This window comes from Pinus tabuliformis, chromosome J, assembly GCF_031772625.1.
Source record: "Pinus tabuliformis cultivar Carrire ecotype Pingquan chromosome J, CPIR1, whole genome shotgun sequence".
Taxonomy (NCBI): domain Eukaryota; kingdom Viridiplantae; phylum Streptophyta; class Pinopsida; order Pinales; family Pinaceae; genus Pinus; species Pinus tabuliformis.
The window spans coordinates 1,396,497,209-1,396,521,154 of NC_142295.1; the positions used below are offsets into that span (position 1 = coordinate 1,396,497,209).

A 23,946-nucleotide genomic window follows, 5' to 3' on the forward strand; every position below is an offset into this window, starting at 1 on the left:
TATGTTTCTTTCAATAGTGGCCTCAAGAATTGGAGGATTTGGAGGACACTACCATAGGAAGGAAGCCTATGCCGATGACATTGGATAGGTTGCAAAGGGATGTTATGAGGCGACTAACATAGGCATTGGATTCGACGACACATATTTCTGCACCAACATGAGCAAGTTCTAGGTCCGAGAGATGACACAAGAATAAGTTACAAACAACCCAGTGCCCATTGCCAAGTGTTCTATCATCTACCACCTCTAAGGTAGCAACTTTACTTCTTATTTGATCAAGGATGGCGGGGTGAAATAAAGCTATGTGGTCATCAAGCCATGGAACACTAGGAAGGTGTCCCCTTCCTCTTCCTCCGAGATAAGAAAGGGCTCATTGAAAGGGCTTGTTTTGTTACAATGGTGGCATTAAGGAAGACTGAATTCCTTGAGAAGTGAGCTTCGGTTGCGATAGTAGCGGGAGATGGGGAAGTCCGACTTTCGTTTGCTTTAATTTGTTGTAGAGAGGAATGAATGGAATGTTTGTAGAACTAATTAATAGACATGGTTGCGAGCTCACTTTATGGTCAAGAGTAAAGCTTGAGATGAGAAAGATCATCAAGAGGGTGCAGAAGAGATGAGCGGGGTAAATCAGCTTAACACAAGAAATGTTCGCGTGGATGAAATCAAATGTAGTTTTGCATGGCCGCTAGAGCTTGGCGAACATCATTTCAACCCATTAAATGGAGTCTAACCTATGGTAATGGAGCTCAGTTGACCAGGAGACACGCAAATTTAGGTGGTATTGAAAATTTGATGTTAAGTATTAAATTAGTTATATTATATATATTTGTTTTAATAAAAGCATATATATAATTTAGCAACATATTTGATTCATTTTGGTTTTGAATTTATTGATCGATCAAAACCAAAAATTCAAAATGGTGGGGAACAGGATTTTATGTCATTGCTTATAAATATAGGAATAAATCTAAATAGGGTTAAAAGTTATTTTTATAAATATATGAATAAATCTAAATGGAGTTAAGTTAGATAATTTAAATTTAATGTAAAAATAATGTAGTTTTATTAGCTTTCAGAGTTCGTTTAAGTAGTAGAGTCTCTATTTTTAAAACACTTTTGCAATAGAAAACTGTGGTGTTAGTTGAATTAGCACGAAATATTCACACAGTTAAAAAATAATAATAATAATTTATAAAAAAATTCAATTTATTTTGTTTAACCCTAAATAATCAATAATAAAATATATGGTAACAATTTCTTTGCATGAACTGTAAATAAAAAAAATATCGAAATTCAAATGTACATCAAACCATAGTTACCAAATAGGTTCGAATAAAAATAAACCGAAAAGATATCGAAAATCAAGAATTTGATTCGTACATCGAATAATTCCATGGCCGGTTCATGGTAGGTAATGGAATAATTCCATGGCCGGTTCGTAGTAGCTAATCGAATAATTCCATGACCGGTTCAGAGTAGCTAATGGCTTCAAACGGAATTGGTAGTTTGTGTGTCTGGAATAGTAAGTCAAGTATCTTTTAAACAGTCTGGAATAGCAAGCCTTTTTTAAACACAAAAAGAAATGGCCGCTAGGTGGTACGTAGGAAATGGAGACTAATTGTGAATGGGAAATTTTCCAATTTCAGATTTCAACATTTTTTTGAAGTTTTGAAAAGTTGATATAACAAAAAATTAAAGATTTGATTTGAACAGATAATTCAAGTTTAACCAATTTTATAAAAGGTAATTGATTTTTTAAATATTTTTTTTTAAGTTTTAAAAAGTTGAGATAACAAAAAAATTAAAGATTTGATTCGAACGTTGAAATGCATAAAAGATAATTCAAGTTTAATAAATTTTATAAAAAGTAACTGTATTTTTAAATACTTTTATATTAGTGATATTCTTATATAAAGAAGTTTTTAAATATATATCAATTAGAAATGATTTTAGATAAGATTTGAAATTTCAAATGAGGAAGGGATTTAGTTTTGTGTTCTGGATATTCAGTTTTCAAATATATACTCTATATATATAAAAAAATAAATAAAATTTGAAACTAGAAAAGGGTATACTTTTGAGTTTTGAAAAGTTGAGAGATTTTAGAGATAACCCACAAATATAATTGTGATCGTGTTTTGTTTAGTAAATTGTAATTTTAAATTATTATCAAAATTATTAAAAAATATTTATATTTTTAAATGAAATGGAAGAAATATGAATATAAGACATTGTTCTTACAATAATATATGTAATATTTAACATCTATTGTTGAATTTATTCTGAATTGAAATTTTTTATAATAATTTTTATCATATTCAAATTGGGTATCTATGTATCCAACTAACATCGAGAATGAAAAGAGTAGTAATTTTTATCATATCCAAATTTGCTAACTATGCATCAAACTAACATACTGAATGAAAGGAATATACCTGATTCCACAATAAACATACTGAATGAAAGGAATATACGTGATTCCACAATAAAGTAAAATGCAATGGAAATGCAGTGAATATTGTAAATACAGCGCACAGAATTTGCCATGGTTATGAGCAGGTGGTACGACTGAAAGCATTGAGAGTGCTGCAACGATTTCTTTGCATGAACTGTACATCAAACTAACATCTGGAATGAAAGAAATACAGCTGATTTCACAATAAAGTAAAATGCAACGGGAACGCAATTGCAATGCAGTGTACATTGTAAATGCAAGCACACAGAATTTGCGATGGTTATGAGCATGACCTGGTCTGAATGAAAGCATTGTTACCAATCACCAAATTCTTGAAGAAGCCATCCACCTGGTTTCTCAAATTTCTTAAATCTTCGTCCACCCTTTCAAGTTTATGTTTCAATTCATCCACATGAACCGCCATTCTCATCTTTATCTGCTCCTCCTCACAACTCCCATTCTTAGAAAGTAATTGCATTGTCTGGATGAGTGAGCTCAGATCTGCAGCTGCTGCCTGTAAGCTTTCCAATCCATCAGAGCGACGTTCATCGCTCTGCGCTAGTTGAGAAATTACCCCCTTTTGCAGGTTCAGGAAAGAAGCAGACCACAAGAACTCAGGCTGAACGCGCAACTTTACGGTCGAATTTATTAACCGGCGAGAAGATTCAGATTCAGAAAAAGAAGAGCACATCAATAGAATCCATGCCAAGCAACCACAAACTAATATAGTTATTGCCTTGACTCCATATAAAGCCCTCTGCACAAGAACATCAGGTGATGACGAGGTCAAATATTTTACCTTGTCCTCACCCTCCAGGGTTTTAATCAGAGCCTCTAACTTGGTACTGAAAATTCCAATTGCCGCATTGTGTTTCAGGTAATTGAAACTTGCATCTCGCAGATTATCCTTGACTCGCAGAATTCTGTCAGACGACGGGACGCCATCGGAGAAGTCGAGCAGGTACAGAGCATAACGGAGCAAAAGCTGTGTTCCTTGAAGCTTTACGATTTGGGCGTTCACTGCAACGCAAAAATGGAGAACTTCGAGTGTAAAAATCGTGTATTCAGCCGTCCATTCATCATCCCATTCCAGTGTATTTGCAGGAACAAGAACAAACAGATCCGCGTATGTTGCAGAGAGGGTTTCCATTGCTCGCGACAGCCATGCCAGATAATTTATGCACTTACAGTCCTGCTGTGGCTTCAATTGCTTCAATCTTTCTTCCAAGGCCGACTCGAAAAGTTCCAGTTCTGATGATATCGGCATCCTTTGATATGTGTAAGACTCTAATATATGGAATTACAGACCGAACTTTACCTCTACCTCTGGTTCAACTCAAGATTTCAGAGGGCTGAACAATCTGAATCACAAGATGCAAAGCTAATGTAAAGAGGCAAAGTTTATCTCGTTTATAACAAAAGGATGTTGACCTAAAGTGGCATATATGAATAAGCGTACAATTGGAAATTGGAATTTGTAGAAAATTCTGTATAAAAGTAGAGCTGGAAATTGGAACTAGTCCTGCCTTTGGAAATGGAAGGAGAAGCTATTTGCTGGTCTCTCGGTTAGTTGCATGGAAGTCGAGCTTTATGTATACAAATTGTGTGTGTGTTTGCATGACATGTCACCATTATCATTCCCTAGACTAAATGAACCAGTGGAAAACATTAACCCTTTAAAGAGACAAGCAATTATAATTAATGGCTTTTCTGGTAAAAGTTAAAAGTTAAATATCATCACATGAAGGCTTTATTTCACTTGAATTATCATGTGAAAAGGTGTACTAAGAACATGATAAACAAAGCTTAAGTGGAATATTAGTGCTAATAACTTTGTGAAGTAGTTTCCAAGTCAGTCACGTTAAAATCAAAATATTAAAATCAAAATATATGATGGTTTTTTTGTGTTTAATTTTCTGTGAACTATAATGAATTAAACAAAGTTTTTTGGGTAGAAATTATACTAAAATTTTTTTAGGCCTACCCTTTTCAACCAACCAATCATAAAAAAAATCTGTTCAAGTCAAAAAATCTAAAAGTTTTTACTTCCAAGTATCTGGTCACAGAAATCTAGATGTTTTTACTTTTACTAAGAGAAATGCATTTATAATTTTTTTTCGAAAGTGAATCTATTTTTTTATCTGCAGAAAATGTATCGATAAGAAATGAGTAAACTCAGCAAAAGTCTTGTTATATTTTTTATAAACTCGTTTATCAAATAAACAAGGGGAGCTGCGACGCAGCGAGTCCCTGCGTGAAGTTAAGGCTGTCTATTACGCACTACAAAGTAGGGGAAATATGCCAATGTACTGAGTTTTTAAGAAGCAAGTTGAACCTGTCTACTGCTGCTAAGAAGTTTTATACTGTGCATCCGAAAGTGAAACTTTTAGAGTATTGGAAGGAACTGAAGTTTTTAGGAAGCAAAATGTATCACTATATAGTCTGAGCCTGTCTATTACGTACTACAAAGTGGAGGAAAACACATATCAAAGCAAAAGGCAGCTTCTGTATATAGCATCGTTGAAATCAGAGATAGCAAATTGACATTGATTTTTGCTGCATCGAGTTGCTTTCGTAAGAGCAAAAGGTAGGCAAAAGCCTTAATGGCAAAACTATTACACACTGTAGTCGATCTGATTCAAGCTGCATCGAGTTGCTTTCCTAAGAGCAAAAGGTAGGCAAAAGCCTTAATGACAAAACTATTATACACTGCAGTCGATCTGATTCAAGATCTTATCTAACTTATGAAGTTATTAGGACACGGACATTGACTGTAGGCCGAGAGATACATGCTGTCTGTAGTTGAGCAGAGCCGGTGATGGCGGACCCGAATGCATATTTGAAGCATCCGTTGTAGACCTGTAATAGAGAAAGAAGCGGGGAAATAAGACAATGCGTAAGATAATCCAAAAGAGATGTTAGTTTTTTTTTGGTTTCTTTTTCCTTTGTCTTTCGACTTTTACGATGTCAATGATCAGAAGAGTCATGAGAATAAGTGCTAAGAGAAACAATGCTGTGAGTTCAGTAAGTTGGCTTATGCTAATGGATTCCATGTTATATGAAGCGGGGAGGTGTTGGATGGGTCGTTCAGTAGAATCAGTCTAGCTTGGCAGGGGATAAAGCGGGGGTAAGGCTAAAACATCTCCTTTTAGTCGAGACAGCTTAAAATACTTGAGGTGCAATTAAGTGGTCGATAAGACATGGGGAGCAAATGGGATATGGAATGATGTATTTGGCGGTAGAAGTGATGTATCTGACATCGGGCAATCTTGGTGGTAGATCTAGGTGCAGAAATAATCTTGAAGATCAGATTGGATCAGGGCAGTATTTAATGATGGGCATATCGATCTGACATGGGGTTGAAATGGCATATGGAATGATGGATGTGGCGGCAGTAGTAAATGCGAAATTAGGTGCCCCTTTGAGTGTGTGGCGGTAGATTAAATATGATCAGTATTTAATGATGGGCATATCGATCTGACATGGGGTGCAAGTGAATGTGCCACGTTTGCATAACCCGAGAGGATTATGCTTCCAACAGTATAGAAGCTGTTTGCACTACTACATAAGGCATTCCAAATTCCTTATTCAAATACACTTGAGGCTTTCTGCCTTCCACCTTATCCAAATCCCAGCAACTTTGAGGGGGCATTGCTAGATGATCCTATGAGTAGCTATGGAGCAAAAAGAACCATCTCTCATAAAATTTGAGGCAAAGGAGATGAAACTCACGATGGAAGCCTCGTTGATCAATTGGATCCAATGAGCAATGCTCTATAAGGAGTGGGACCAGCTCTAAGCTCTCATAGAGGTCGAAAATCTATCAACCTAGCGACAGGACGTCTACTGCCTCACAAACCTGCCACCAATAGGATCTAAGGCCAAGGACGTCATCTTTGTAAAACTAAAGCATTCTACCACATCTGTTGTTAGTACAGCAAAAAGAGCTCTGGGTTCTAGTTCTAACATTCATTGCTTGACGTGTGAAACGGAACAGACTGTGACAGGCATAGATTTGAGCTGTAATTTGTAAATTAAAAAACAAGGATTTGCATAAAGGAAGGGAACATTGATGCCAGAGGAACTGAAATCTTAATTGATATTCTTTTTAGTTTTCTCAGGATTCTCCTGTAAGCAACTATAACTTCCATAAAAAGCTTTAGCAAGGAAAGTTAAACGAGTATAACAGGGTGCACGCAGAAATTCATGTATTTCAATGAAGGAACTGATGTCATAAAATTGCAGCAACTCGAAACATGCAATATGATCCTCTCAAAGTGATCTGAGAAAGTAGGAGCAATAGTCCTCTTATGGCTGTCAACTCGTCACAACAATATAGATGTCATGATACAATTGAAGCCCTCTTCTGGACTTCTTGAAAACACATCTAGTGAAAAAGAAAACTATAAAAAAGATATTTAGCATTCAGCAGTCATTCTACAGCACAAGAATTCAAGAGCTATATTTTGTTAAATATAAAAAGATTATTTATTTTTCTATCCGTGTAAATATATGAGTAACTTTTTGATATGTTTGAAAAAATTATAAAGAAGTTAAGAACCTTAGCTTCACCTTTCCCTTACAATAAAATCAACATTATTCAAATTACACAGCAATTGTTTTCTCATAGATTGTAACACATTTAACAAAAGACACAGCAGACTCCCGAACTGAGGTGAACTTCTGGTAAACTTCTTTGAGCCCCATAGCATTCTGATCTGTGATTTTTTTATCTGAGGGTGATGAGAGTTCAACCTAATTGGACTAATGACTAAATATGAAAACAGTATTTTTTCATAGATTATAATACAGTTAACGAAAAACATAGAAAGCTTTCAAACTGAGGTGAGGCTGCGGTAAACTTCTTTCACACAGCATTGTGTCCTGTGCAATTTTGTGTATAGAGTGACGAGACACACCAAATTGGACTCATTACTAAATATGAGACCAGCAAATATATCATGCAGGATATTGAGCCAATCTCTACCCACCTCTTTTCATAAAGTAACGCAGAAACAAGACTTGCAAAAGTTTCTGGCCTCATATTTCTTTCCTCACGCAGCTGATAAAGCTTATGGCGAAAAGCAAATCTTTGGTACCTGTAAAGTAAACAATATACTCAAGCTGATACACGATATGAATGTCACACAATCCACTTGCAAATCTCAGCATTCATGCCTTATCATCTCAATCACCACTGTATATGGTCCAGCCAGCAAGGATGTCTTTGTGGTGAGCCAACACTCATCATGATGTGCAAGATGAAAATATGTGTATCAATTTATTTACATTTTTGAAATTTTGCCTTATCTTGAAATTTGAGGGATGCTCCTTTATAGATAAAAATTTACAAAATAATAGAGATCAGAAAGAAGTATGTGCATTTATCTAATGTGATATATATTGGCAGAAATCTTACAAAGTCTGCACATCTGTGACCAATCCAGAAAGACCCACGTATAGCTTATCATGAATCTTGAAAATGCGCTGAAAATCAGTAGCTATTGTTTGCAGTTGCACGCCTAAACGGCGATCACTGGCAATGGCAAAGCAGTTTTTCCCAACCATAGCCACCAAAGCACTTCCATTATATTCAAATATCTGTCAAAAGTTAAAACACAATTAATAATTTGCAAATCTTTTAGTGATCCATACATTGAAGTGGTTCCAAAACACACATGGAAAAAAAATTAAAAACTTACTTCTACACTTTTAAACACCCAAAAACTCTGTAAAAATTTCACCATGAGAAGAGGGGAAAATTGAAATCCATTAAAAAAGGCAAAATAAAACCCAATATGTCAAGAAAAACCACAACTATACTGAATCAGCTTAAAAGTTAAAACCCCCAGAAAGGAACAAGCAAAAGGCAAATTTTTCCTGTAGAACAATAATAAAGAACCCAAATGCGTGAATTCTTTACCTCAGTCCAGCAAAAAAAGTTCTTAACATTATGCAAAGTTGCAAACTTCAAACTCAAAGAAATTGATCTATGACACTTCAATGTCAGAGCAGAAAAAATAAACAACATTCGCATTCTCAAGCCCCCAAACTGAACCCTTAAAACCATAGATTTCTTTCTAAAACTTGACTAAACCATAAAAATTAAACCAAGAATGCATGTCCCAGAACAAAACAAGATTACTGAATTAATCTAAATTTCCAACTACAGATGGCATCAATGTTATAAACAATAATATTTTAACCGTTCAAAAATCCATGACCTCAAACATTAATAACTCCAAATTTGGTGAAAACTTTTGTTTTTCTAAGCTGATAGCTTACCGACATTGCTGAGACAGATGTTAGGAGGTGTAGAGAACTGAGTCGTCTCCCCAAGCTGCAGCTAGGTTTCTTTGTATATTAATGAAGTTATTCTGAAGAAAAAAACACAACAGATGTGAGAAAAACAAACTTTATGGAATAAGAGCCCTACAGGCATGCAACATACAAGTATAGCATGAAAACCAAGTGCCTTCCATGAGATAATAATGATTTTCTGATGTTTCGGGCTGTAAACACCCAAGCTATTCTCACAAGTCTACTAGAAAGACAGAGAATCCACCTCTATTTTACAGGACAGATAGCCGATAAGACTGAAAAAAGATTGTTGTATCCACTAAAATCTTCTGAAGTCTGTTTTCCATCACAATTTCCACACTCCAAAATGGAATAGATTTTTCTGGCTATAAAGATGTAAAGCTAAACTTGGCCATCATTGAGAACTTGATCTTATTCATCCATTTTTATCCATGGGCGTAGATTTTATTTTGCCTTAATTGACAGAACTGATGTTTGAGTTCTATATCCAAAATGATCTCATCAATGATTACATCCGCATTGTGCCTGATTAGTTTCAAGTTTCAACGATAGGCATCCAATGTGTGTGTTCTTGCAGGTGACAGTTCCTAAGTTTCTGGATCAATCCTAATGGTATTGCAGCGGCCCACAGCCCTGGATCTGGATTTCAATTGTTTAAATGTCAAGATATTACACATATTTATTCCCAGTCCATTTTCAAAGAATGGTCATGACTCCAGATATTACACATATTTATTCACAGTCCATTTTCAAAGAATGGCTACCCCAATAGATTCTGTACAAGCTAGAAAACATAACCGAAAACCAAAAATCCCGTAAAGTGCCAAAACCTAGACTCCGTTGTTTAGAATGTCAGCAAGTAGATAACAATGAAATAAATCAGGTATACAAGCAAATGGTTTTAAAGAGGGATATGAGAATGATAATATGCACCAACTTATTTTGAATTTGAAAAATAGATTGTGCTTTTCTGGACAGATGTCATCCTGTTCTGCTTATTTTTTCAAATGCCATTTTCAAAAAATCTATTTTGTGCTTGTATTGCCTTCCGGAAAGCGTTTAAGAAAAAAAAAATTAACATCAAAAACATGTAACAAAATATACCTAGGAGTGTAATAAAGCATAACTAGGAGCCCGTCGGGCTGTGGTTTAGCACAAGTTGAAAAGCTTGCAGCAATGATGAGCCAGATTCACAACCCAGCAGGTTCATTCCAAGTGCTAACACAGTCTTCTTCCATTCATATGATGCCAGGGCAAGTCCTGGGTGACTTTGACGAAATAAATACCCCTTGATAACGGCTCTGAGCCAAATTTAACCCGCTTGTAGAACAGATCTTCTCTGGAGTTTAGAAGCCTCTCAAATTGGAAACAGAAATAAAAGAGAAGTGAGGTGGGTATGTGGGTGTTTCACAGATTTCACCGGAAACAAGATTATACGTCTTAACTACAATTAGAGGTAGAGTTTAAGAAGGCCGGTCATCAAAGGCTGGTGGCAGGTTTAATTTACAGGACCAAAAGTAGAGTTCCTACGGCACCCTAAGCTCAGACTTTTGGAATACTAATGCAACGACTTACAGGTTGAAATGTGGAGGTTTTCTAGGACAAAATTCAGTGAATAAGTAGAGTTCTAAATTTTTCATCTGCTTTCAATCCAACATGGAAATACGTTCTACCCAACATTATTGTCCAGATTAAAAAACAATGCGATTCCAAAGAAATACAATGACATGTGCACATTGAGAAAGCAAACTGCAATCTAGAAGAGATCGAACGACAGGGTTTTGTCTAATTGAAAAAACCACTCTGTTTCTTCGCCATCATCATAGAAAGATGATATTTGAACCGCCCCTTCCAACTGACCTAGGGTTTTTGACCTCTGTCCCATTGCAGAACCAGGAAACCGTTGTTTCACAACCAGCGCAGTAATCATTTCTCTGAAATTGCATCATAACCCAACAAATTCCTTGAGAGATTCAACCCTCTATATTCAAAATTCCGAATTGGGTTCTTCAAAATTTACTACAGAATGCTTTAATTGACATAAAAGAAGTACTCACAAGTGGAGAAATGAGATGAAATTTCATGAAAATGGGCTAAAATTTAATGAAACGGGCAAACACAAATCGATTAGTTTCACAAAAATACCTGATTATACCCAAAAAAACGTCAAGGTTTCGAATCCCACAAGCTGCACATAATTAAAATATTAAGGAGTACCTTTCTTTTACCGGAAATGGGCAAACAAATATCGATTAGTTTCACAAAAATACCTGATTAGATGCAAAAAAATGTCAGTGTTTCGAATCCCACAAGCTACACATAATTAAAATATTAAAGGGTACCTTGCTTTTACCTCAAACGAAGTAAATTTCAGTTGCTCGAGCAACAAGTAGCGCATGTTGCAATTCATCCCTAATCTTCATAGGCAGATGGTTGGACTGCATCAGAGGATTCGGGTGAATGATCGAAAAGGCGTATCCTCGTCACTTTGGATACCAAAGCCCTACTTCCTTTCAGTTCAAGACCCGGGGTGCTATACGCAGAATTCTCACGGCAAGACACACCTCCCACAAGCTGCACATAATTAAAATTAAAATATTAAAGAGTACCTTGCTTTTAACTCAAACGAAGAAAATTTGAGTTGCTTGAGAAACAAGTAGCGCATGTTGCAGTTCATCGCTAACCTTCATAGGCAGATGGTTGGACTGTGGCAGAGGATACGGGTGAATGATCGAAAAGGCGTATCCTCGTCACTTTGGATACCAAAGCCCTACTTCCTTTCAGTTCAAGACCCGCGGTGCTATACGCAGAATTCTCAGGGCAAAACACACCAGACAAGAAACTGTGGCATATGAAACAACAGTGCACCTTGAAATTTCAAATTTAAAATAAAGAAAAGAAATCAATCAATTTCAATAAGAATAAAAATGAAAATCGTAACATTTATCCTTGTGGGCCCTACATGAGGGCCTTGTGCCTAACACATCTCTCTCCATAGCATAACATGCAAGCTTACACATATCTCCTTAACATAGGATGCAAGCTCTGAAAGGAGATAACATAGGACGCAAGCTATAAAGCAGGCCACCTAGGGTTGCAGAAGCTAACATCTGTGAGCAGGCAGATTGAAACCAGAGAAGGGTTAAAATGGTAATTCAAGATATGCTTGTATACAGTTACAGATCCCCCACTACCAGAGCCCCCACTATCGTCAGAAAACATGAAAATCGCAGAAGGATGCTCTCGGGGAAGGCTGACTATCGCTCTTCAACGTTTAGATTGGGATCATAGATCATGAGTCTCTGAAGACCAACGGTGGACGCACTATTTTTCGTTTTTGGCTTCATTTCGGATCGTCTGTCTGTCTTTCTGTAAATTGATTTATTGCAATGCAATGGCATTTTTCCATGGCCATATAATTCCTCTCGGATATCCAGCCATGGCTGGTGTGTGACTGCAATAATTTGTTCTTTCTTTTTTCCTTTTCTTTTCTTTAATTTGCAGCCTAGCCTTAGTACCCCTGTTCTTCCTTCTCAACCGCATTTGCCACCCCGCTGTCAGTCCCGTCTCCGCCAAACACAGTTAATGTAGAACTGCTGGTGTCATGACCTGCAACTTCATAGAATACTTCATTCTTTCGCTTCCAAGGTTACTATATATATTCATAGAATTCTCCACGGCCTCATATTGATCCATATGCGCCTCCATAGCCCTAGCAGACCTCGGATCTGCCCTTAGCACTCTATCTCCTTGACAATACTTGTCAAATCACAGACCAAATGCCCTTGACTGTCTTCCTGTAGCAATCTGCTTCCACTGTGCAAGCCTGAGGCTGATTTGGCCTCCCTTTAGGTCACTGTGAGAACACAAAACCCCTCCACAATCTTCCTGAGGAACTCGGTCCTCAACGGCAAAGATTTCCAAGGCTAAGTCTGTGTCTTCCAGGGTCTCAGCCCTCCATCTTTATCACTGCACAGACTTGGATCACGCACAGACTTAGAGCTGCTCTCGGCCTGGACTGAACATACCTCAGCACTCAATCTCTCTCTTCCAGTATATATACGCTGTCTCTATTCTAATTCTGAGGCATATTTCGGCCTCTTCAAGGGCAGATCTGGTCACAGAAGATCCTCACTCATCCTGAGGCCCTGTGGCCCTCATATTGATCCATACGCTCCGCCTCCGCCACCGCCACGCCCACATCCACACCCTGGGCCTGATCCGTATGCACCTCCTCCACCGCCGCCGACGCCTCCATTTGACCCATTCGCGCCCACAACCAGGAAACCCTAGTGAGGGCTCTCTCTGCAAAATATTTTCCTTGCACCCAGGGGGTTTCCTTGCACGTTTCTTGCTGAAATTCGGCAACCAACAGGCATTCCACCCTAGGGGCTTTTGCAGTCACGAACCACCAGGTGCATTCCCAGCTGGATCCAAAGCAAAGAGGGTAGATTTTCTCTGCCATATTCCGGATTAGGGTTACAAAAATAACAGAGTGATTGTATATCAGATCTTGATGCTAGTGATTAGTTCTTCACCGGACACCTCCCGCCATGCAAACATTGACCATACGGCCGACACCTGCGAAAGAACAAGCACGTTAGCAGCGAAAGAACAAGCAAGTTAGCAGACAACGAATTGAACACTTAACATTAAACGTTAAGGAATTAATGTCAGCATTAAAACTAAACCGCACACCGTCAAGGGCACATGATTGTGGTTAAATATCAGTTTAACATATGGTCCGGCCTCTTCCGCCTCGGGAAGAGGCCAAATAAGATGGCCAACAGAAAATCAATTGCAAACTTTAGAACATAAGTGATAATACCACTGAAAAACCCTGCGAATTAATGCTATCTCCCCGCCGAACGATTACTATAGTCCCTGCCGGATGCCAGATGGCAGGGACTAATAAAGAAGGTACGAAAATATAATTTATAATATTTTAAGATGGCTCATGAATCTTGGATCAATAGCATGGTTCATGAATTATTATAAATTCTTTTATCAAATAAATAAATATATTATGTTAAGATGGTTCATGAGTCTTGGATCAAGTGTATTAAGAACATGATACACAACAGGGAAGTAGTACATTACTCCTAATAAGTTTGTGAAGTAACTTAAATTGGGCTGTCTCCGAGTGAGCCGAAGAAAAATATAAAATCATGTATATTTTTTTAATTCGAGTTTTTCACTGTCAAATACAACTAGATATTCTTACTTTGACGAAGAAAAATGTATTTATAAATAATCTGGCTTTCCCGATAAATGAATGTAAATCTTAGTCGAAGTGTCAGAGTATTTATTATAAAAAAATTATTAAATAAATAGCGAATATAATTTATATTACTTTACAGTGATTTTTGTTTTTTCTTTTAAATTAAAATTAATATCAATGAATTTTAATTTTAATTTTATCAAATATAATTTTTAAAAAAATTTTATTACAAGGAAAAATTCTATTTTAAAAAAATGTGGGCTTTTTATACAATCTAAAATCAAGATAAATTTATATTAATTATTATATTTATATATATAGTTTGCAATTTTTAAGTTTTTATATATTTATCAATTAAATTGAAATACAAAATTTTCAAATATTATAGTTACAAATATGAGTTATCATTATTTAAATTTTTTATAATGTAATAGGTATATTATACACATCAGCTACATATAAGATAATTGTGAGAGTCAAAGGCACCTATTTTTTGACAAAATTAAAATAGATCTCTTCTTAAAAGATTTAAGTAGAGATTTACACCTCTTAACTTATAAGGATAACATCCAAAACCTCTATTAGTGTCATATAAAAAGAATAATAGAACTACAAATCTTTGGTATAATAATGCTTGCAAAATTGCTAGAAAAGCAATTACTATGCTCCTAACTAAACTTTTAAACTTATAGTATAAATACATACAAAATTCTTATTAAAAGGAAGAAGACAAAATTCTTATTAAAAGGAAGAAGAGATATCAGACAAATAGAAACGAGGGCAAATATTGCACCTTTCTAATTTTGGCCCTAGAAAGCTTTGGAGGAAAATTGTAATTTGTAAATCTAGAAAAATAATTAATTCCTTTCAAGAATTGGAATATATACCTTAAAAACCTTTATGATTCCCCAAACATAATGGAAACCATTTCGAACTCCCTTATAGGTGATGGTTTCACAACTCACTAATGAGAACGCTAAAGATATTGAAAGATATAAAGCTAAAAAATTTAAAATGGGAGGATCATCCCCCACATGCACAAGCCCTTCAATTCACTAGTAAATCAAGGCTACCCTAACCCTGAGGCACAAAGAATAATTGTACCTATCTTTAAAAGTAGGGATAAATACATTCCCTCTAATTACATCACCAACAATATTAGCCACGTTTTAACCAAGTTGTAAAAGAATATTTTAGAAATGAAGATTAGCCATTGGTTGAAAACCATGGACAAAGAAATAAAGGCCCAGTTGGGTTTAGGAGATACCATTCAGACTTTGATAATGTATTTTAGATTAATCATGTCATAAGTTGTTGGTCGCTGTTTTGAACCATCTAATGTGGTTCATCCTCGGGACAAAGCTAAAAAATTCAATGGATCCAAATGTTTAAATAACAAAAATGCATATGGTTCTAGAGTTAGCAGTTAGGAATTAGCTCTTAAAATTTAGTTTTTAAATTTCATCATCATCATCATCATCATCATCATCATCATCATCATCATCATCATCATCATCATCATCATCATCATCATTCTTTTTATTAAAATAATATTGAATTCAATTAAATTAAACTAAATTAATAATAATAAAATAAGAAATATATATTTGTTAATGTTATTCTTAATTAAAAATAAGTTATATATATAGATTATCAAATAGTTTTTAAAACAAGATTAATATTATTCAACAATTAGTTTTAAATGTTATTATATTAAAATATTGGAGAATATTTTAATAGGAAAGTCTAAAAAGAATATATATATATATATATATATATATATATATATATATATAAAGGAAATAATGAAGACAGGGTAGGGATCCAACTCCTACTTAAATTCCAACCATTGTGCCTATTAAGATTAATTTTGTGCTTTTCAATTTCAATGGCCTCTCTGAGCTTCCTATGATGGAAGTCATCAACCCTAGCGATGACTCGAGAATCCTTAATGCAAGCGTGTTGTTTGGATTTCACCGCATGTTCAGCTAAAGCCGAGGAACAAGAACAATTGTGCTTAAAATCTGTCACATGTTCTTAGATTCTTTGGTTAATAGAGTGACTAATTTATTCAATGTAGGGAATCCCATATGAACAAGGGATTAAGTAAACCCCTTTCATGCCTTCTGGGTTTACAGGGTCTTTAACATATCTAAGAGAATTTATAATGGTATTAAGGGGTTTGAAAGTATTAAAAGCTTTCTTCTTTCTGACAAAATGAGAAATCTTACTGGTGGTCCCCTCGATAAATGGAAGTTGAACAATGGAGATTTCATCATCATGATAAGGTTTAATGTTTGATTTTTTACTGGCTCTTTGAAAATATTTGAGGCCCTGATGCTTGCTATAGCCATTATTCTCAAAATCTTTTAGAAGATGAGATTTTTCCTCTTCTAAGTGATTCTCATAAAAAAATTCTTAGAGCATGGGAGGCAAGGGTTTTGAGAACTTTGAGTTTCTGTGCCAGAAAATGATGAGAATTGGCCTAAAAATATTGATGTGTGTGTATTTTTTCGAAAACATTGGTGAGAAACTTAACCATCATTCATTCTAGGGAACAAAATATCAAGAAAAGGAAGTCATCCATCTACGTTGATTTCCATCATGAATTTGATGGAGTCATATTGGGAATTAAGATGGTTGAGAAATAAATCTAAATTACCATAACCATTCAACTATGGACCATCTTGTTACTCTCAGGATCATTGCAGGAGAATGTCACAATGGTAAAAATGATCTATTTTATTGTTTTGTTGACTTTAAGACATCTTTTGACATCATTTCTACGACAAAGCTACAAAAGAGGCTAGAAGAAACAATGGTTCCAAACAATGCTATTACTTTATGAGAATGGGAAGCGTGATGATGACAATGAAGAGGAGAAGATAAATATGAGGATTGAAGTCCATGTAAATGAAATCAAACATGAACTTGAAAAGGCGGAGGAATCTTTAAGAAATTTGAGAAACCAATTGGATGGATTCTTTAAGAATTTGGTGAATTGTAACGATTATTTCATTCATACCTTGTTGAAATCCTCCTCATATCTATTGAAAATGGTGTACACTGCATCCCAATCTAGTAGTCTAATTATTATATGTTATGGAGTCTTTTTGGCATATTTTTCAATTGACTTTGTCGAAAATTCAAGAAACATTGGTTGCAACCACAATTTTGAGTTATGAACTTTTGACAATCCAAATGCTCCAAGATTGTTTGTGCTCTAATTTTTTTTGGGAGATTGACAGTGCTAAAAGGAGGGTGGGAGGGTAGTGAATTAATATTATATTGTTCATCAACAATTACCAATTTTGCATTTTCTTTCACATTAACTAATCATGAACTAATTAACAAGTAGCACACACACACACACACACACACACACACACACACACATCTTATGCACACATCATGAGAAGCATATAAAACATTAGGGCGTATAAACACAAAAGAAGCACATCAACACCAAATGTTAGGTGAAATCCTTTCTGAGATAAAAAATAATGTACAATTTTTTTCGTTGTTCTTCTTATTATTAAAATGTTCTTCTTAAATCATTCACCAGAAACCACCAATGTGCAAGGCCAGATTTTCAATGTGTTATGCTCCTATACCAATACGTGTCATATTTCATGATTGACTTGATCAGCTTTGCAATATGTTCATACCTTTACTTGTTATAAAGGTTTCCATATTATGAAGATGTCAAAAAATTAAAAGACGGTATACCCTAAAAGAAAAATCAAAGGGTGAAAAGATAAATGGTCAAAAGAAAAAAATGAAAAAGAAATGAACCCCAAATAAAAAGGACCAAGAAAGTGTGCAAGTCCAAACGCCACTACTATTTCATTTTCTGTAAATAAAGTATCATGTGCAGTTTGTTGAACTTTATGTTGTGGTTGATGAATGGCCAAACAGCTTAATCTTGGACAGTTCATGTTTGAATTTCCTGTTTAGAGATAGAGAATAAAAATCTGTCCAAATTGTTAAATCTTGGTAGATAAATAGTTAGGTAGAGAAGCGAAGGAGCTCAATAGTTAAAACTAAGCCCTTGGAAGAAATAAGTGCAGATTTAGATAGGCTTACAAGGTAAAGAAAAGAAAAGCTTAAATGGTTTGCTAGTCTAAGTGCACCAATAAAAGAAAGACGAAAAAATGTTAGGTACAGTAGGCTGGGTAGGCAGTTTTGGTGTTGCTAAAAGAAACTTGTGATAGGTTTTTTCTCTCTCAAGATGTTCATCTTGCTATTATCACAAGTACTATGGCAGAGGCATGACTAACTTCCCTCACGTTTCCCTAAATCACTTACTAATCTCCCCAAAGGTATTGAGATCTACTTAATATCTTTACAATCATTCACTCCATCTCATTTCATAGATTGCCCAGGTGAAACTCTATTTTTACTAAGGAAAAGTGGCTACTTTTCTTGTGTAAACCTCCATCATGCCTAAGTGTTGAGTGTGAAATTTATAACATCATACTTAGCGCTATTATTTCATAAATTCATATTAACTATTAACTTTATTATATAAATCCCTATACTTATTCCCCTTTCCCGTATTATATTAATGTATGCAAAACCCCAAGATTTTACTATATCCCACCCCGGTTTAATTATAAACCATATCATTATGTAATTGGGGATTCAAGGTTTATCCAAAACCTTATAAATAACCCTTCATGCCCAACCTCTGGATTAATTAACAGTTGGTTAATTAATAACCTAATGCAAATCACCCCGCCAACCAATAAACACCACCCCGATATGTTTTATTAGCATTTATTATATCGGGCCCTATGCATTAACTCTCCACCATCTTCGCAGAGTATCGACCGTCAGATCTGGGGTCGCTCAACCAACAGTCCATGCTCATATCATGCCCCCCTTCCATCTGACCTTTAACTCGCGAGGAACCGGCGGTATTACTCCCGTACCCTTGCCACGCGTTAAGCTCTTGCTGTGATTGCTACCTCCCCGCCCGAAATTGCCAAACCCCAAAAGTGGTGCGGGGGGAAACCGCTTACCACCCTCTGCTTCACGACAAAATGTCACATCGCCGTGACGTCAGCTGCATAATAAACGCCAAAAATCCCATCCAAAGCCAAAATTTTATTAAAACCCTGATAAATTGTCATTTTCGTCCATTTTTTCTGCGCACTATTTTCATGCAAAATATGTCTGGTTGATTGCAAATCACGTCTAGTCCGCCACCCGCCTAAAAAACTCCAGCATCCTGCTCTACAGCTCGTCCTGCAACTTGCGAATTACATGGTTCGCCTTTAAAAACATGTATTTACCCCAATTCACTTCCCTTATCGGTAATTTCATTTTTTCTCTATGAATTCTACCCAAAAGAGCCAAATTCAAGTAAAATCATTCCGTATTTGTCATGCCAGGACACCCAGAACAACTGTTTCGCCCATTTTTCCACAGAAGCTCGAAATTTCGGTTTGAAAACACAAGAACCAAACATGGAAGTTCCTGCAGCCCTCAACGTCACGCCCCTCAATGCACCCCATAAGGACCTGAATTATTTGTCTCTAGCTAACATATATTTCCAAATAAAAGACCCATTTGGTGACGAGAATCATCTTCAGACCTTCTGCCAGATAAGGGATAGTTATTTAAGCAACTCTGACATTTTTGGACTATGGGAATCAAACCTTCCCATGTACTTTCTTCCCTCAGTCCATGTTTTCCCAGATATCATTCACCAATGTTGTGCCAGCTATGACCCTGACCATAGAGCAGTTATGTCACCTTCTCAAACTGTCCTTTTTTACATAACTGCTGAACCCCTCAATGAGATGATACATTTCCATTTCACTAAACCCCTCGCTCGTCTTTCCATGGGATTTTTGCTTGAGAAGGCCTCTCAATTGCCTAGCTCAGAAATAACTCATATTGCCCAGATGTTCATGAAGTCAAACTGTAAACCCCAAGGCCCACCTCCCTATTTGCATGTCTGGTTCACTGAGACTAGAAAACTAATTCTTGACATGATATCCTTGATCTTGGGATTTAGGTCCAGTGAATATGTGGATGATATCACCTTGGTTCTGTTATCTATCTTTACTCTAGGACAGCCCCCTGCTATCATGTATGACTATGCCACTTTCATTGCTGACAAAATACATACTCAATTCATGAATTTGGAAAGGGAAAGAGTGTTTAATTATACATCCTTCATATACCATCTGTTGTTATATTATCACCTAGACAGTTTCCCATTTCCCATCAGGAAATTTGACTCAAAAGGAAATCGGAGGTCTGTGATCTTTTGGAGCTCAGTTTTTCATGACTGTGACTCCCCTTATACCTATAGTGAATTCATTGACTTATTTGTACACCCAGCCTCCACTCTATTGATAGGAGCTCCTCCTCCTAGAATTACTGGTGATATGAAGAAAATTTTACAGCTGTCTAAATAGTACAGGATAGGTGACTGGTACCTCTACCAGAATCACACTGAAATTAGAATATATGGATGTGAATTATGCCCATTCAAGTTGCCTAGGTATGTGCCTATGAGGTTATTTGCATTAGAATATTTCAGGTAGCTCATCTGTTCAGACTTAATCCACTTTTGTAATGTAAAGAAGAAGGCTCAGCTGAGAATCAAAAACCAGTTGGGCCCTTATGTCATCCATTCTAGGGATGCATGGAAAGATGATGAGAACATATTAGAAAACCACCTTAAATTCAAGAAGAGTTTTGAGTGGGTACCATATGACCCTTGTAGTTTCATAAGTGACAGAAGGGTAAGAAACATGTTATCAGTGTATGTACATCATAAGATCCCAGAAATTGAGCAGTATGCAAATCAGGAAGAATGGGTAGAAGGGAAATTAATAGGGGAAATTAGTGAGCAAGAAAAGATGGAAAAAGTTATGAAAGATCTTGAAAAAACCCTTCACCTGGACTCTTTTGGACAGATATCTTTCAAGTGGCCTCAACAATCAGGAGTTGGGACATCCTCTACTCGAACTTCTCAGTAGCTTGCACAGAGAACCAATGCATCAGTCATAGGGACTTCAAAGGGAAAAGAGGTGGAAACAACAGAATAGCCAATCATGACTGATCAGCCAAGGGGGTCCAGAGAACAGGAACAAGTACAAATTCCTCCTGCCCAATCTAAAGCAGCAGAAATCCCTGCATTACAAACTCCTCTAAGTGATGAAAGAAGCAAGAAGAGAGATAGGGAAGACCCTACAACTATCAGTGGACCTACAGAACAACCGGGTGCAAAGAGGCAAAGATTGAATCCTCTATCAGAGGATGAAATTATTGAGGAAACCACTGACCATCTAAGAGGTGAGAGGGTAACCAGCCAGCAGACTTCCCTAGTGATAGAGACATCAACTAGCTCACACAGGTAGGACCTAGAAAGGCAGGAGAGTGTGGAAGTTTCATCCACTAGACCACAAAGAAAACAGGCCTCGGACATCAAAATTACATTCAGTGAGATAAAGGCCAGGAACGATCCACTAAGGCTTCAAATCTACAACCGGTATCTTAAGATGGCCCCCACAAAACATCAAAGATTAATGTCAGCATATGAAATAAAAGAAGGAAAGATGATAATGAGTTACTTTAAGCCCAAGGTGCAACAACCACAATTAGCAGCTGACTACATCAGGACAAATCTAGACGTCTTAGCGAAGGATATTCATCCCATGGACCAAATTGAGGTTCATAAATAGACTGGAGAGATGGTATACTCCACACTAGCTGATAAAGCTATGTTAGCTCATAAATTACAAAACTCCTTGAATAATACCTCTGCTCAGTTAGATTTAGAGAAACTTTCTTCTCTAGCAAAGGACAATAGGATCAAATCCTTGGAGGAAATTATCATTGAACTGGGAGATGATCCCAAAGATGCCAAAGGCATAAAGTCACTGATGAAGAAAAAGGAAGAGGACATTGCTGCCCTAAGAAAATAGCTAAAAATGCCTCCTTCCATGCACCCAGAGACTGCAGAAATTGTACAACAGAAATCTGAAGAGGATATGATGGACCTGCTTATGACACTCAATGAAAGATTAACCGATACTGAGCAGGCACTGGAAAAAGCGCTAAAGGAAAAGCAGGGAGAGTCGACCTCCCAGCCTCCTGAAGAAATCCCTGCAGTCACTACTACCCCCTCCACACTTATAACAGCATTGCCTCCCACTGTCCCAGCATCAACAGTAGAGGTCATCACAGGTACATCAACAACAGTAGTAGCACCAGGCAGCAGTACCAATATGAGTACAGAGGAACCGATAAGAGCCATGGAAGAATTAAAACTACAAGTGTCAGAATTGAAACTGGTGAAGGAGCAATTGGCAAAGGTGGAAAATAATTATGATAAGTCCAAGATGAATGTGGCAGAGAAAACAAGGGAGGTGAAAACATTAGAGAACAAAGTGAGAGCATTAGAAAAGGATCTCTCTCTGGATAAACCTCTAGCAGAAATTAGAGGGATTTTGTGGACCAACATCAATCAATCCCTTAGTAATGTGTGGAGGTCTATCCAAGTCATTTATGAGTAGACTGACTTGATAAGAGTGGCCCAAGTGGAGATTCAAAAGACAAGAGCTTTATTGGGACAGATGCCTGAACAAGCTAATCGACTGATACATTTTTTGAACACCAAGACCAGCGAAGAACTGGAAGCACTAGAAATCAGAGACAGAACAAACACCATTCTAGAAATCAAGAGAGTTCTAACCATGAGAACTCTAATGCAAAATTTGGAAAGGAGATGCCAGGACATGCAGGTAGAGATTAATTCTTTCATAGAAAAGTTTGCAGTCTTGCATAAAAAAGGTTTGCCAAGTCCTTCGGGAAGTGATGATCGTCTGATGAAACACATAGATTATGCACATAAATTGAATAAATATATTGCTGATCAAATCACTTCCTCGACGAGTGCTTCAGAAGTAAAAGCACTTCCATCTGGCTAGGCTCTCTACGACAGTGTGGAAAATTTATTCTACATTGAGCACGAGGTGAAGCATCTGTTCACCATCCCACCTAATTTCTTCAGATACACAAAGATTGACAAAACTTTAAGGAAGCTTCAGAGACATAAATTACCAGGACCGGAGTGGTGGCAAAGTATTTTAGAAATTCTATAAAATTATCTTTGGTATCTTTGGTATCTTTGGTACCTTGGTGAATTCAGAATTTTAGACCATCTACCATAATGCGGAAGATAGAAATAAATGAGAGTCATACCAATCAAAGTATATCAGATCAGGGCTAAGGAATATCCAGGCAACGACAGAGTAGCCAGTGCGGAATATCAGTGGAGGACAGCCGCAAACCAACTTCCAGAACCTACCTTCAGTACATTCAATAAAGAAGGAGTGGCCAGCACAACGTCAATTTATTGTTTCCCTGTTTCTGAGACTGTTTGTCTCTATCTTTTGTAAAAAAAGGATTAATCATCACTAGATATTATATCCTGCAGATATTTTGTAAGATATTTTGACATTTTGTATAAATACCCCCCCAAAACAAAGTATTTGGGGTTGGTTGGTTGGGAAGTATTCTCAGACTTTGCTCTAATACAAAAATTTTGGAATAAAAGGGCTGTTGGAACCTTTTTTGTCTGGCCTACTCGATGAGGAATTGATGCTAAGGACCATGTTACAGAACTCTTGAATCAGCTTATGGACAAATAAGTCCTTTCTAACTTGTTTACAGTTTCTTCATTTTTTATATCATCTATGTTTCATGATCTAAATAATAGAGAGAAAGAATAATTCAGAATTTGCTTGACTGCACTCTATCTTCAATCTTTATTATTCTCTATGTTTTCTTCAGAATTAGTATAAACAGTGAATTTTTAATTGCTCCTGTTTCCCCTGATTAACAGTGAGTTTTTAATTGCTCTTGTTTCCCTTGATTCTTTCATCTTGAATATTTGCTAAGGAATTCTTAATTGCTCCTTAACAAT

General features: G+C 36.5%; 2 protein-coding genes across 7 annotated transcripts; both read right to left on the bottom strand.

The window, feature by feature from the left end:
* Positions 1–2,735: 2,735 nt before the first annotated feature.
* On the bottom strand, positions 2,736–3,722 carry LOC149232579 (UPF0496 protein 4-like). The gene has a single exon (XM_089381944.1). The coding sequence runs from the start codon at positions 3,720–3,722 to the stop codon at positions 2,736–2,738; it is 987 nt and encodes a 328-aa protein (XP_089238070.1).
* A 1,219-nt stretch (positions 3,723–4,941) lies between these two features.
* On the bottom strand, positions 4,942–12,950 carry LOC149232580 (proteasome subunit beta type-3-like). 6 transcript variants are annotated; one of them, XM_089379445.1, is made up of 7 exons: positions 11,885–12,950; positions 11,461–11,618; positions 11,273–11,350; positions 8,741–8,832; positions 7,875–8,056; positions 7,447–7,554; positions 4,942–5,314 (listed from the first exon to the last, which is right to left on the bottom strand). In XM_089379445.1, the coding sequence occupies exons 4-7, from the start codon at positions 8,744–8,746 to the stop codon at positions 5,209–5,211; spliced, it is 402 nt and encodes a 133-aa protein (XP_089235571.1). In that variant the 5' UTR covers positions 8,747–8,832; positions 11,273–11,350; positions 11,461–11,618; positions 11,885–12,950; the 3' UTR covers positions 4,942–5,208. The 6 variants fall into 6 exon arrangements, with proteins under 6 accessions (XP_089235571.1, XP_089235570.1, XP_089235569.1 ...); XM_089379444.1 differs by having other exon boundaries at positions 11,793–12,950; XM_089379443.1 differs by having other exon boundaries at positions 11,739–12,950.
* Positions 12,951–23,946: the final 10,996 nt, after the last annotated feature.